Source organism: Battus philenor, unplaced genomic scaffold (assembly GCF_028537555.1).
Source record: "Battus philenor isolate CCGP_79_NKW_IND1 unplaced genomic scaffold, ilBatPhil1.0.hap1 SCAF_13, whole genome shotgun sequence".
NCBI classification, from domain to species: domain Eukaryota; kingdom Metazoa; phylum Arthropoda; class Insecta; order Lepidoptera; family Papilionidae; genus Battus; species Battus philenor.
In genome coordinates this window covers 8,572,214-8,588,915 of record NW_027181675.1, presented here as the reverse complement: position 1 = coordinate 8,588,915, position 16,702 = coordinate 8,572,214, and the positions used below count along the sequence as shown (strand labels likewise).

The 16,702-nt window shown below is 30.4% G+C and overlaps 1 protein-coding gene across 3 annotated transcripts in view; it reads left to right on the top strand.

The window, feature by feature from the left end:
• Positions 1–3,768: 3,768 nt before the first annotated feature.
• Positions 3,769–16,702, top strand: part of LOC137933374 (uncharacterized) — a 59,763-nt gene continuing 46,829 nt past the window's right edge. The window contains exon 1 of one of the 3 annotated variants that reach the window (XM_068777317.1): positions 3,769–4,096. In XM_068777317.1, the coding sequence (XP_068633418.1) occupies positions 4,039–4,096 (58 nt within the window). In that variant the 5' untranslated portion in view covers positions 3,769–4,038. Of the gene's footprint in view, positions 4,097–8,787; positions 8,830–15,439; positions 15,817–16,702 lie in introns of those variants that run through there. The other 2 variants (XM_068777314.1, XM_068777315.1) reach the window with 2 other exon arrangements.

Sequence of the window (16,702 nt, the reverse complement as noted above, 5' to 3'; positions counted from 1 at the left end):
CTTGTCAACAGGTATTTCGAGCCGGCCGTTGCTTACTCAGGCTTTAAAAAATAGTTGACTATCCAAAAGTGCGTGTAAACGCCTACTTGAATAATTTGAATATATCCTAATTTAGAATTTTAACGTGGTATTTTATATTATTTTTGTATCCTCCTTTGTACTAAGTTATGGTTTCAATTTATTATAAGTTTTTATTTTATATTTATCGTAACATGAGGTTCAATCTGTAGGTTTCATATTATCTGATAAATAGGACTACCTTAAGCTCGGTAGGGTGACAGTAATATATCAATGTGCCATCAATTTATTTTCTTTATTACGCCACTTTATTGTAACGTTGTATCGAAAGTTGGGCAATAAATAACAGTACAGAATCATATGGCGTCATACGCGTATTGCAAATTACTTTCAAATTGAATATTTAGAAATTAGAATACATAAAGCTCTTTATACGCGTTGGCTTCATTCGCGGATTAAAAAAATGTGACTCAATTTCTATATACGCGACAATTTTTTTTATTCGATATCTAATTAAGGTTGCGGATCTAATGAGTACTTACATAATAAAAAAAGGATTCTACTTGGTGTCCAACCTAAATCCTTTGTAAATGCCATCAAATGGATTAATAAAACTTTACAACTTTGCCGACAAAATTAGGACTTTCTTGTATCGCAAGATGAAGATTGGACTGAAACCGACTCGGAGGAAATGTTAAATTCATAACCATTCATTCCCAATGAAGAAGATGCTACAACAAGCACTAAAAACGTGACATTTAATTTAAACAATCTTATTGAAGGTTTGAGAGTGGCAAATGAGCTTTGCGATTTCTTTATGGACATTGTTGTCTGTGAATACTCCGTAGTATTGTTTAAGGAGGAAAATTGCTAATGAGACTGCTACGAACAAATCTCATTTGAAGGAGCTTTTAATAACTGCTAAACAAGAGAAAATTACAAAATTCTCCAAAACATCATTTAAGCCTTAATAAAAATGTTCAAAAACTTCAATAAAATTTGTTTTTTTATGACACGTTTTTTTATTTTGTGTCAAAGGAACGTATCCCCGATAATCCCACATAAATTACCATTCTGTATTCGCGGCATATTTATCGTACATACTCCCCGCGAATAAAAAGTTTTTACTAAAAATGATTATGGAGGATGATATTAATTATAATCATAATCTTCATTAATTACAAAAAGATGCATTGGAAAAACTATTGTTATGGTTTAATCAAATATTATTATTCCAAAAATTATAAATATTTTATTTACAATTATACGAAAATATGGCATGATAAATCTCTCCATGCTTGTAAATTTACGAGTAGTTCTGCTGGCCACTGTGTCGTTTTAGGTCAAGATGTTCCTCAATGATAAATATGTAAAACAATGTTTGATGTATACAGATATATTGTCTACCAAAAATTAAGCTGATCATACAATAACAAAACTCATATTACTAATTAATTAATCAATTAATCAATGATTACTAAATAATTATTATCATTAAAGATTTATTATTTCAATAAAAGTGAAAGAAAAAGACGTGATCTTCATAAAACAAATATATACAGATTAAGGTATTTTAATTTATTTAAAATTAAGGAGCAGGAGTGCCGTGGTAGCCCAGCGGAAAGAACTGAGATTTGCAATCGTAGGTCGCAGGTTCGATTCCTGGGACTTAGTCTGATATAAAACTCGCACTTTGTAAATTAAATTTACAAGACAGTCACTGCTCACAAATAAGTTTCCGGATGATCGGCAGCAGCGTCGTCTGCGTACCATAATACCATACTGCCTATCAAGTGTGGCGATTATAGTAGATACCATCATCATGGGGGAAATCCCCCTAGATACCTTTGGAAGACGCCTATACGAAACGTCGGCGATATATTAAAGGAGGTTTAAAGAGGCAATTGGTCATTGATCATCCGCAATAACTTACAATTAGAAATAACGAGCAACTCAATTCCTAACAGCCAGATTATGAATTGTCATAACCACCAATTCTCATAAATTTTTAATACTTTATTTTATTTAATTATATTTTATTAAATTTAGTTCGCTTACAGTTGTATTTATTTATTTTTAATTCTATTACAAGAATATAAAGCTTACACACTAATTTAGAACAAATTGCATAATCAATTGTAAGCGAACACAAAAAGCAAACGGTGTATACACAAATTAAAAATAAGTTAAATGTAATTTATTTTAGTTGAATACTAGAGATTAAGACGGAAGGTAGTAAGGTAAAGAATTTAATTTGTTGCACCTAAAACGATACACAGAATCAACGAATATTATATTATATTATTAATCGTTGATTCTTTGTATAAGCAGTGGCGTTGGTTTGCTAAATTTCACGATATTTTACACGCAAGTATGTGTGACAAGTGCCGAAATAAAAAAAATTAACTCCTTATTGTTTTCATTCACCTGTTGTCAAAATGAATATTTTCTTGTATACAGTAGATAAAACTTAATGCAAGTTATTAATACTAGATACCGTGCATGTTAAAACTGTCAAATATTGCTGTTAGAAATGATTTATGCAACCTTTTTTAAAATCTATAAGCACAATGGAAAAAAGAAAGAAATTTTTTTTTTTATTTTACATTGAATATTGAACATGGCAAACGAACTTTATGCTGTTATTCAATGATGATAACATAAGGCTAAACCTAATCAGATCAAAATGCGTTGAATTTGATTTTTTTATCTCATATACATGATTGATATTATAATGTACCCATGAAAAAAAAATTAATTTAAGAGAACAACTGTTGAGTTTCTTACCAGGAAAAACTCAACATTTGGTCGGCTCTTCTTTACAGATCAGCGTTCCGAACTGGTGGTAGCTTACTGCTTATAGTGATAAAATAATCGAGGTTCTAAAGCGCATGTAAACTTGCTCAGTTCAATAAAGCTGTTTAGAATTTTTAGAAATTTTGAATTAATTTGGCGGCTAGCCCTGTATCTGTAGTATGTGACGTAATATCTTAATAAAAACTTTTGATACATTATGCTTGCGACGCGACTGCGAGTACGCAGATAGCTTCATTGTTTCCTAATAAAGTCAACAGTCTCCGTTGGAACTGTTCCATATAAGGAGTTAGTTTTAATATTTTGTTTTTGTTTTTAGTGTTTGTTAGATTTTAAGAAAAATTGTTACTAACGGCTTATAAAAACTGTTAAAAGATATTGTATATGTATACATTAATAGGAGATTTCTACTTATTTACTGACTTAGCACGATATATTTGGGATCAAAGGGATATGAGACTTGATATTTTATAGAAAGATTTATTTTGATGAGTAGGGTCAGCTATGACCTGAATTCACAAAATTCAAAACGGAGGGGATTTGTGGGGATATACATCAAGTTCGCGGACAGGCGTAGCTGGTTCTATTAATTACTATGAATTATAGTTAATATATGTGTAGCAGACGTAGTAAAAAGATAGCCCTCATCATATACAAAAGCGATAATACGTTAGTGATGATATAGACATTGACCCAATAAAAGATTACACACTTTCAAAATTTTAAAAAATCTAAATAATTTATGGCCATAAAATTATATCGTGATCATAGATCATTTCTTCAACAACATTTAGAAATAAACATTGAAAAATAATTATGATTAATTATAAAATTGCAAAAAAATAGCGATACTCTACTCCGAAGTTTCCTTTGTTCCGCCGCCTAACGCAAGTTATAATTTCGATTAGCGCTCAGTTTACATCATTTGTAGAGCAGTAACGTTACGAAGTACATTTATCGGCTTTCTTCTATAACAGAAGTGCGATTCATAGTTCTTATTGTAGCCGAAATGTAGCCGATTAGCTAGCGGCCGACTAGTGCGGTATAGTCATACATGTAACAGTAATAATAGAGTTTTCTTTTAAAATTGTAGAGTAGTGATTAAAGTGTTTATCCCAATATCTATGTAGAAAAAAGTAGAAATTTTTAATATAGCTTTGTACACTTAATTTTTTGCGCAAATTCAGCATCGTAACGGTTTAGAAAATGGGTCACCTCTTGAGAAGTGCCTACATCATCGGAGTTGGAGGAAAGGACGATGAAGGTAAGAATTATTGTTTTAATTAGCAATTATTAATTATATACAATCTTCCAATAATTTACCTAAGTTAACAATTTCTTTTAATCTCTTATTAGTGAACTATTTTAATTGTTCCAAAAGGATATTACGGGTATGTTTGACAGAGGGTAGGTTTATTATCTTAACTTTGGTTTAAGTCAGTAGGTATCCTTTTGAAACAATGTCTCTACTATTGTTTTTTATTTCATTTTTAATTGAAAATAAAAAAGTCTATAAAATCTCATAATATCTGGGAACATATCAAATATAACAGATAAGCGGTTTGTTAGTGAATTTCCGCGAAGGCGCTGTCCTTTTTTTAATGACAAATCCTTTTATAATATAGGCTCTATCTTTTATTCTTCTATTTTCTTAAATTTCTTGATTTTCTCGGCACATTACTTTTCCATAACAAATCACCAAATGAAATATTTGTATAGTTAAGTACACCATTCGACATTACACCTGATAAATATTACCAATAAAACACGATTGTATTTAAAATTTGAAGTTTCAATTTTGTCATGATGCATAACTTGAGACAAATTTATGATTATTATAATTGTAAATACAATCATCATCGTGTTAAAGTTACAAAGTTTTATCAAAAGCTAGACTGTCGGAGGCAATTTTTTAAATAAAGTTATGCCACACGTGTGAAAATTTGCTCGTAAATAGTTATTTAATATATAATAGAGTCCTATTCGGAATTTAAAAATAGCATCACGTTAATGTTTTCATTCGACATATCTGAAATATCACGACATATCATTTATAGCAATGTTTGTATTGTAACGTCAATTGTAAGTTACTAAAATTTATGCCATGGTGATTAGCGGACATTGCACATTTAAAAAAAGGATAAGCCTGTATAAAAAGTAAATCAAAGAAACACAAAAGCATTTTTGTTAATAATATACAACCTATCGTCGTGTAATTATATTAAAATATAATATCAAGTCATAATTATTAGAGGTTAGGTTATTTTTGTTATGTAGATACATATATCTATCTTATATAAACAAAATTTGTTATTGCGCCAAAGAAAGTGTAGGCAGGAGCTTGTCTTATCTTTAAGGTATTTCTTTAATATACAAATAATGTCATTGTGAATATAATTTTATAACCATGATTAATTAGACGATGCGCAGTGACAGCTTTATTGGTGTGCTGATAACAATGTTAAGAGAAAAATACATCAATGATTTGTTTGTTTTCGAAAAAAAATAGTTACATTTACGACGTTATCAACTTTAGTGTATTATATAGTAAGTAATATGTGTACATGGAATTATTTTAAAGCACATCTTGTGTATTTTGAGAAGCGAACGTCATTTTCATTACGAATCTGTCTTCGATATTATCATATTCCGTGCCAAGGCTTTTTATCATTTATAATAAACAGTAACAGTTGATGTATGTATATTGTTTGATATCTTTGTTTGAGAATGGAATTCAAGGTGTAACGTGGTTTATAATACCTGATTGTCTTATTATTCAGTCATTATCATCATTTTTGCTAAAGGACTCAACTGCTGAATATAGGCCTCCACATAGATTTGTAACAAGACCGGTAAGACAAGGCTTGCATCTAGCGTCTCGCGACGACCTTAACAAGGTCGTCTGACCACCTTAAGGGTGTACGTCAAAATATTACTAAAACATTTAATATAGAAAATAATCATTTTGTTACAGCTAAATTTCAAATTATTCATAAATTTGTTATTAGAATAAAACTTAGTTACAAAAAGTTCAACTGTATATCATTCTATATTAATCATTATAAATGTTCAGTATACTTATCTTTTATATCAAAAGTTATCATATATAATAAATCTATATCTATTATCACATACATATTGTTTTATAAATGGTATATAAGTATTTAGAACTGGCCAGTTTAAAAATAATATTTATTCAATAATTGAACTCTTTACGAACCAGTCACATAAAATTATCTGTGATTAATATTTTTACAACTTAAAGTTTGGTTTTTGTAAAAAAATTATCCGTGAAATGTTTTTTTACGATTTTCGCTGTGATGTTAGTCAGGAACAAAATCACGATAGACTTCATATAAATGTCGATTATAAAGTTCCATCTGGTAGCTCTATTAACAACTGGTTTAACTAGTTCGAATATGGTTGTGTTAATTTAGACGTGCGGGAATATAATAATAAATTAATATCTATCAAAAAAACTCAGACCTGTTATCATGATCGTAAAACTAATAAAAAGTCTTCACATTGAATGTTTTCCTTAGAAAAATTGGACACATAAATCAAGAGAGGAAGAAGTTTAAAAAGAGCCTGGTTCTTTGGTCGAGCAGGCTATAACGCAACTTTTTTTTAGGGAAAAAAAATAACATTAAAAGCAAAGTAATACCTTTGTTTGTTTGTGGAAAAAGTTCGAGATCAACCTCCACGCAATAGAGGCCTCTTATTCTTGTGCGCTAATTCACGATCTTGAGACTATAAGCGGAAGTTTTGTGTCGCGTATATGAGAATAGGCTTCCAACGAAGCCACTCCGTTAATACAGCCATAGGGATGTAAGATATTGGGCGACTTAACTGCCTTGGTTGCCTAGCAATCTGTTGTGGGTAGAACTTAGCCAATGTTCCGACCTCTTCTTTGACTGTGCCATTTGTGTGTATGGATTTCAGAGTTAATTGTGTACCAAAGGAAACTAAATATTCTTCTAAGTATTACATTCTGCATACATTGGATAAAGAAGATATTGGAGTTGCTAGCCACTCCCCTGAGTTGTGTCTCTAATGTTTATATTCTGGTATTCTAAAATCTTACAATGTCACCCTCGTATATTACAAGTCCGTCCGGAACCACTGTACCGCGGCTTCGGTACAGCTAACTACCTAACGTCCGATACAGCGGTTAGATATTTGAGTGTAACTAAGTAAAATAATGGTTGTGACTACCGTTATATATCGCATATTTAATTTCAGATAAGCCAATGTCGTTTATATAACAACGCCAATGCTCAAATTACGCTAAAATAACGTAAGGATACCAACAGAATAAAAATTTAGAAGAGCGACGCTAATCTTTTCGCTCTCCGACCAAGTACTGCAATACGAACACGTCTTCTCCTTCTCTTAAGTAGGAATTGTCTGTTAGTTATAATAAAAAAATCCTTTAAGGCTAAAATTAATTTTTATATTTGATCTGTATTCCATTTTTTCATAAACTTAATCGAAACTATTATGATAAAACTTAAATCTTAACGTTTATGTCTGACAGACGATTTTTGATGCAAAAATTATCATCTTACCTATATTATAATTATAATTCGTTAGAATAAACATCAAGTCGGTATAACTTTTAGGATAACCAAATGCTTCTATCACGGTGATATTATATATTAAATGCATTTTTAAGGCAGAATGATTGGAAGCGGTAACAGAAAAGACTTCGAAAACAAAAAGGGACTTTTCGTACGATGATTGTTTACACAGTTACATTTAGATAATTATTAAAAGCTATTGTAGTAAAAAAAGCTAAAGCTATTGTTGGAGTCGATTGCTTCTCGAATTACGACCAAAGGCCGGTAAATGTGATGTGCATGGACCGCCAACATAGTCAAGGTCGTCGGTCATTCTGTCGATCTTTTACGGAGGTCTGTCTTGCAGTGGGCATCCATCGGTTGACAAGATAATGATGATTTTAATAATTAACATATTACATTTATAAAGATTTGAGTGGAAAATGTCAGTGGCAAAGTCGGAAGAACATATGAGTTGACGTACATGTATCAAAAGTTTAATTGGTATTATTTTTTTTCGTGACTTTCATATCATGTTATGTTTGCTAAAGCTTACGCGTGACTGACGCAAAAACTAATTCCACGAGATCTTTGCACGTCCTGATAAAGACTAGAATAAATAGTACAATCTACATATTGTGTGAGACGACTTAAGTCTAAATAGGTTGTATGATAACTGGTATTATATACATAGGAATCATAAAATCTTCCGTCGCGGAATCAAATATTTAAGTATTTTAATCAGATATAAGTTAATACAAACATTTAAAATATATACTTCTTGATTTTAAAAATTCATTATTTTCGTTTAAGAACAAGATTTTATACATATCACCTACACTTCATGATCAAACGAATGTTACGAAAGTTGTATACAATAAAGTAGACGAAATTGATTGATATATCGTATTAAAGTTAAATAAGAAGATAAATACGAAATGGTTTTCGATATACAAGTATGTATTTATTCCATTTTATAAAATGATACTTACATAAACAACATTTTTATGTAGGTATGACGCCTCTTAACTTTTCATAACATTGTAAAACCCATTTATAACGGATATTACCTTTATTAACTATTGATTTAAAAACTTAGTAATTGAAATTATATTTTCTGTTAACTTTCGTTGATGATTGAACTGAGCAATAGCTAAAGTGCATGCACTTTACTGAATCATGCGATCTTATGATAGAGAATTAAGCGTTTCGTGTATCGGCGGGAAACGTGAAAATTTTATCAGACGACCGTTGGCTGTTTGTAGAAGCCTTCAATGGACTCGCTGGAGTTAAAACGTTACATTAATACGCGTTCAGTGTTTCGGTTACACTCCACCGAACGATTGTGGTCAACAGACCATTCTCATTATTTATTTTATACTTATCGTGTAAATGAATTTTATACGTGACAATGTTCAGATATTTAAACAATTCCCACGTGAGTACTTAATATTTGTTATTTGTTGCGGAGCTATATCGGTGCACTTTTTTCAAATTCTTTTTGTAATGATATTCAGAATTTTAATCAACTTTATTTACTTCAGAAATATTAATTTACACAGGTTATTTTTACAACACTGACTGTCATCTTCTTTTATCAATAGCATGTTTAGTTCAATCCTTGTAAGTTAAGGCACACGACGCAAAAAGCTAAATATTGTTTTTTATAAATATTTATCTCAACAAAAGGTATTAATATATACATAATTCATAAATTTTAAACATCATCAATAATAATTCGTTTTTACAATTTAATTTATTGCGTGTTATTTCAGACTTTGATTTTTTTTTTAATTTTTGTTACGTTTGAAAATTAATTAGAATTATTACCACCGGTATTCTTTAACGTACTCGTTAATTATTACATATTTCACGTTTTTTTTTCATTTCATGTTGTTCATCAGAAAACACGACATTATATTCTGTCGTGTTTTTGTTATTTTCAACTAGATATTGTAGGAATAAACACAAATTAATAATTTGTTCTCTAGTTTCTAGAATTTTCTAGTTATGATAAAAGTTGATTGACTGTTAGAACCAATTTATCTCATTTCTGAATTTAAATTTGTTTTCATTTGACATTATCTATCATGTCACATTATAGAATTAATACATTTAGAAATAGTATAAGTTACAATATTAATTGACGTATAGTCAAAATACAAAGAGAGATGAAGATCTTTTATTCATAAACAAATTTAAATTCCCTGTATTGATTTAATAGTTTAAATTAAACTTCTCGATTAAAAACTACTAAAAGGAAAATGAATACAAGAAAACTTATATCTCAGTTATCGAAAAACCAACCAATATCTTCTCATATAGAAGTTAACATGGCCCGATTTTTTTCTGTAATATCTTTAGTACATAAAATAACCAAAAATGTATAGACTCGCGACATTTACTTAACTAATAAGATCATTAAAGTTCATTAAACTGAATTGGAGCCAAAATTCTTAGCTCTGAGCTATGTATCGACTATGTTTAGTTAATAACTTAAACGATATTTTAAAAATACGTTCAATCTGAGACCGCCAAATTATTTAAAGTGATGAACTATATAAGAACTATTTGAGTCTAATCCGGTAAAATTGTAACATGTAGGGGCCCGAGCCGAGTCTCCTCAGAAACCCTTGTAGCTTCGATACCTTAAAAAAGGTTTTACGATAGGCTTCCTCAGCGTCTTGCCCCTTCGCACCCACGGAATCTACAAATACAGCAGCGTAAGTTAGGTCAAAAAGTATATTCAACAAAGGCAGGGTAAGTTAAACTCAACAGTAGTGCACTAAGACGAAAAACATTTATTGTGTTATAATTGATTTTAAAACAGTGTGCGATAATTCATTAATTAAATAGGTAATTATGAATGATTTGAATAAAAGTCTTAGCTGTTTGTGTGATTAAAGATATCGATGACCTGTAAAGAATAAAAATAGACGTGAGTAACAATATAATAATAATAATTGGTTCATTCGTTAACAAATCATAACGTAAATATTTACGGTATGCGTGTTTATAGTTATAGGTCGAGTATAATAAGTGATTTTTAGCGCGGTTTATCTTATCAACTGCGTCAGCTAATAGTTTCTTATATCAATGACCTCCTTAATTCATTTTGAAGTACAATGCATTTGATATTATATTCTTGAGTAGCTGTGAAGATGTAAATAATAAGCGAAATGTTGGAATTATTTATTTAAAAAAAAGAAATCATTATCACAACGTTACATTTCTGATGATAGATTATTGCGTTTCATTTTATGACTACTTCTTACAGTATTTGTAAAAATAATTAAAAATAACAGTATTTTACAAGAATACTTCTGTTCGAATATACCGTTATATATGATAATAATAAGAATATGCCGTTTTATATCCTTGTATATCTTCAACAAACAAATCGTCTGGATTTTAATAAGGCGCGAAATTCTATGGTATTTTAACTATGATATTTAGATTTACGAAACTAATACAACATAAGATCATTAATATAATGCAGATACTTAAAGCATGTGTAATAAGATTTAGCTATCGTAGATTTATTTTACATATAACTATTACATTAATTGTGTAGGTCCGCAGAGGAACTTGTAGTTGCCGACGTAGTTTGAATAATATCTCGTCTGGAGAGACATTGATTGTGATATTGTGACTTGTATTGCTGTTTGTTGAGGTCTATGCCTTGCAGTGGGCGCCTATCAGCTCACATGATGATGATAGCATAGTTTTAATTCATTTTTGTTTAGAAAATCCTTTTAAACTATGTCCAAAGAAACCTTACCATCGATAGCCTCTGTAAGTCATAAAATAACAACTTTTTTTATAAATTACCGATACAATTACCACAAATCAAAATAAGAAAACAAATTGTGAATGATATTTTTTGTTTGTAAAGTTTTTGTAGTATAGTATTTTAGTTGATAAATCATTTTCAAAGTATTACCTGACATCAGTATTAGTTAAATAGATCATTTCCATTTTGGACGTTTTTATCAAGTCATAAAGGAAATTACGCAGATCCCATTATGACAGGTAATTCGTTTATATTACAACTACATGTAATAATTGTTAATGCGAGAAGATAAAACAGATTAAGGCGGTTTTTAAAGTGTATGGTTTATAGATTTTTAGTGATCACATTATTACCTTTAATTCTTTTATTTTATAAAATCGGAATGATAACAAAGGCCGTGTTGTACTATGCGATCAAAATTAGGAATGTTTTAATAAGACGTGCCACAGCTTTTGTCGCAAGAACGATTGCGCTCGTCACTGTTCTTTTCAATTCATTATATATGAATGCCTGCATAGTCTAATTTTAGCAAGTGATTGACCTGAGGTTCAGTTCTCTCGTACCGTCGGATCGGTTTGCTAAACGCAAATCTAGTAACAGCCAATATCGAGGACATTCTGAAACTAGCAAAGAATTTTGGCAAGTTCCCGCGATTGCGCAAAGACTTTCAGTTTAACTTTAAGACTTGTTGAAAGATATCCTGGTGAAGTACAAGAAGCGGGTGGTCATTAGCTTGGACATTAGCTAGGAGACTTGCGATAGTAGGTCACGGGTTCGATTCCCGGGATATGATTTTATATAATTCAAACTTTGCGCATTAATTGTATAAGACTGCCACTGCTCATACACAAGTTTCCAGAAGATGGGGCAAAAACGTCCTCTGGCATACCATAATACCAGACTGCCATCGTCAATCCGTCGACAATTTACTTTCTGATTCCCCAGATCGGGTATTAGCAGCTTCAAAGCAGCGGCTGGTCCCATATTCTGGAGATGCCGACGCGTAAAATGTTCCTCGAGGAGAGATAATAAATATGTTTGTCACGTTATCAGTTTTTTTTTTAAAATTTTGAAGACACGTTGTTGGATCTATCTTTACACTTTAAATCTTGTTAGCTTCATCCATCAAGTAAATTAATCATTCTGCATTCGGTTCATCCAGTTGAACGAACCGTGTTTGGTAAACATGGAGGAAGGTTGAAAAAGGTGACTCGACATATTTATATCTTCATCGAAATGTATGGAACTTGGTTTGTTGACTCATTTACATGGTTGATATTATAATGTATACATCAAATATTGTTTAATTTAATTTGAAAGAGTAACTGAGTTAACTGAGTTTCTGGCCGGTTCTTATTAGCAGATCAACATGTCGGGCCGGTGGTAACTTAGGTCTTATAACGTTAAAATTATTCACTATTTAAAAGCGCGTATAAATGTCTACTTGAATAAAGATGTTTTGATTTATTATTTAATTCTTATTGTCTTAATAAATATCTGAAAATGAAAATACATTAATCATAACTTTATGGTTAAAGTTAAAATTAAATTAATTTATTGTTTCGAGATTACAATGAAGTTAGTGTTCATTTCTGACGTCATATTCTGTGATAAATTGTTGTACGTAATGAAAGTAAAATATATTGTTAATTCATGCTTTTACCTTGATTATTTTAAAGTAATATATAGAAAACAACGTAGTTTAGTATTCATTGACACATCTCTTGCATTACAACCAGTAAGACTGAAAAATATCGCTTATTATTAATATCGAACAAATAATAAAATCATCACTGTCTTGTCAGCCGATAGACGCCTACTGCGAGGTATAGTCTTCTCACAAATATGGTCACTATGACTATGGCGCTTCCCGCATTTAGCGACTTCCTGCGACCTTCACTATATTCTAATAAGAATGAAACATATTTATTTCTTAAATGGCTATTTCTTTATTTCAAAACTGTTTAAGAAATTTTTATGATATTTAAGAAGAGTAAAGACTAATTGTACAACTGTTATCTGAAGTGAATATACGATACATATCTATGTAGCTTAAAAATATAGATATGTTTTACTGATTAAACCCATTCTCGATTTGGACAAAAATAGCGTTAACCGGTAGTTAATAGCACTAACCATAGCGATGTGATATTTTAACAAATTGTGTGAAGGTATAATTTAGAGAGATAAGTTATACCAATATTCCACTAGTTCATAAAAGCACGTTTGATTATTAGCATGTTTCTGCAAACGTGCTAGCGGATGCGCTAAATGGATACTGAATTTATCCGTCGTGTAAACGTCAATTGCTTACGTTACAAATAAATACTCTGGAACTCTATTCCATACGAAAATAAAACTAATGCACGCTTTACTTAGAACAAGTACTATTATATAATAGAGGCTGTTTTCATATGATCGCATTTGTAGTTACAATTAAACTTGTATATGATCTTGAACGAAAGAAAATGTCTTGACATTTGTTTCATTTGCGTTAATGCTTATAGTTTTTTTATCCTTGAATAATTATTTCTTTTTACTTGTCTATTATTTATATTCTCTATTAATTTATATGGTATTTAGGATTACATTACGTTATTTAATGTAATAAATTTAAGGCAAACTAAATTAAAAATACGAACAAGTACAACGCACCGACAAATATATTAGTAAAAAATTATTTATCGGATAACCAATAATTTAAATAAAGATGTTTGAAATATTTGAAAATATTAATTAATAAAAAAAAATATTAAAACCAAATATTTGCTATACAGTTTTACAGTCACAGACGAAGAAAGAAAGATATTAGATCCTAGCAATAGTGATTTTTCTGTCAAAATGTAATTTTCATTTAATATTAATTAAAAAGAGAACTTTTGTGTTTAAATATGTTGTATTGTTAATAAAATATTTTTTTACCCGTAATTAGTATAAAAAGGAAAAAGTAAGTTTACCCAAATTTAAGTAATTCTTCTATCCGCAGTTCATATAAGCTTCAAAAATATTATAATTACATTCATACTAATAATACATAGCAAAAGTCTCACTGTAAACAATATTTTTATTTATAAGTATCTATATAAACATCTCAGCAGTAATTAGATTACTTTATTAGTATAAAGCTCGTCAATTGTAGCGTTTAAGTGAATAAGTTCATGTTATTATATTTTTAAATGAAAGTAGAAGTTTAAAATAGAGAGAATGTTATAAATGAAATAACGTTTATGCATGTTTATGCATTTATACATATCGGAGAATAAGCTAGTAGTATTTTTTTAAAAAAAAAGGTAATGTCATCATCTCTGGCATCACTAACATAAATCGTTACAACTGGCTGACGATAGACCGCGTGCTCTTCAGGCCAGGTATCTTAGCCTTCTTCTTGGAGTCTAGTATCAATAAATAATACGATAAATCTAAAATGTTAGGGCATAGTAACATGTTCATAATCGACTTCCCATGTATAGTTTCTTTGATTTGTTAGTCCGCTGAACGATCTAGATAACTCCAGGTAGTTTTGAATTAATTCTATTTAGCTACAGTCATTAAAGATATTTTGCTGGATAAGTGCCTCCAACATAGATTACTTATAGTACCGGTCAGAAGACACCTACATCTGCGTCCACCTTTTGTAAGCACTTGAATCTGATGAACTCCCTACACTTTATTTGCCGTTTTTGGGTATCTTCGACTTGTCAACCCGCTCAGCTATGTTGGTTAACGAAAGTATCACTCATCTGCGAGTCGCCTCATATCTGTTTTCATTTTCTATAGAAATCCCGGGTATAGCCCTCCTCATGGCTCGCTCAGCGACTGTGATCTTACTAAAAGTTTCAAGGGTAAGATACCACGTTTCAGTACTATAAGTCATCGCTGGTCACACAAAATGAAGATTGAGTAATAATAGACACTAACCAGCCGAGTTTGATTCGTTCATTGATCTCTTTCTAGAAGAAAGACTTAACTTGGTTCCATTTAATAGTAAATAACTATAAAAAATCCACTAAACACTAGTTTAATATGTTTCTGAATCTGTCTATTCTAGATTGCATCTTATATTAAAGGTTAAAATTTTTCTCTGTGAATCGACGTTATTAAATTTGTAACGTGGCAACCGGTTCTCACATGTGTTTTCATAAAAGTCTATCTCGAACGAGTTTGCATAGCGCCTGATAGTGTTTGCTGACGGCTGTTCACACGACTTGGGTAAACATCCACCAGGCACCAGACAAAAGGTAAGTTGGATAAATGTTGGTGCGCAACAAAATCGAAAGAGTGCTAAAAATTAATTTCTTCGTATGAACATTGTGAAATAATAAAACTTAGGGTTACATTACAAGTGCCTAACGCGTCAAAATTATCTTAATTATGTCTAGTGCACAAGTTAATAACAAATCAGTGTAGCGTCCACGCTAACGGAGTGCTCGTGTGTGTAACAGTGTTGAGAAGACATTTTTTAATTTATTTTTGAAATCGTGAAATGTTCAAAAATATAAACTGATTACAACTCTGAAGTACTAGTGATGGAGTTTCAGTATTATGGAAATTTTGACCGTCAACCGATAAGAAGGATTCAGGAACAACCGTGGTGGGATGAGGAAGACACCCTTACTGATCGACGATTAAATGGTAAGAGAAAATAGTATATTATAAAATGTTTGTTACATTGGCTCTTACATTATAACGGATTTTTTTTTTTATGTATAAAATCAAACGATAAAAATTTATGCGAAAATTACAGATGTTTTAATTACCATGTCATAAATATAATTATCACATAATTAATTAGTAAATTGAAATGATTTTTTTTAATATTCTTTAGTACAACATTTTTTTTTAAAATAATGAATAGTTTGCTAGCTTGACAAATTTGAACATCGATCATTTTATGCCGGAACATTTTGGTGGTAATAATCTTAAAGATTAATGACGCATGTTTTATACAAAATATGTTACTAGTAAAAACAAGAAATTTTTCTCATTTTTATGTAGAATGTTTAATAAAAGTATGCAGAAACGAATAATATAACAATTTCAAAGACTAAGTGCTAAAATTCGTATTTTAAAAATTATCGTGTAGTGTTTCTGATAATTAAAGATCCTCATTCGATTAATAAGAAAATAAAAATCACGTTAAAACAATGCGATGAGAGAAAAACTCCTTCAAGAACTTGTATCTGTTATTTTTTCTAAATAAAAACGTTCAACGGTCACTAAGGTCACAGGCAAATTGCTTGGATGTTAAATATCTCATTATCTAATGTTTACCCTTAAACATAGATACAATAACGTCTGAGCCGTACCTATATGCCTGTCTAGACGGAACGGGAGCAGGAAGAATCGATTTAAAAGGATAATTATAGAATATACACTTTAAAATTGATAACTTTGTTACAGAAACGCAATAAACGATTGATTTTATTTGTTTTACTACACCGCATATTTCTGCGTTAGTTTCGTTTGATTTTTAATATAATTTCCTATTAGACTGAATACACAGTTTATACATTTCTAT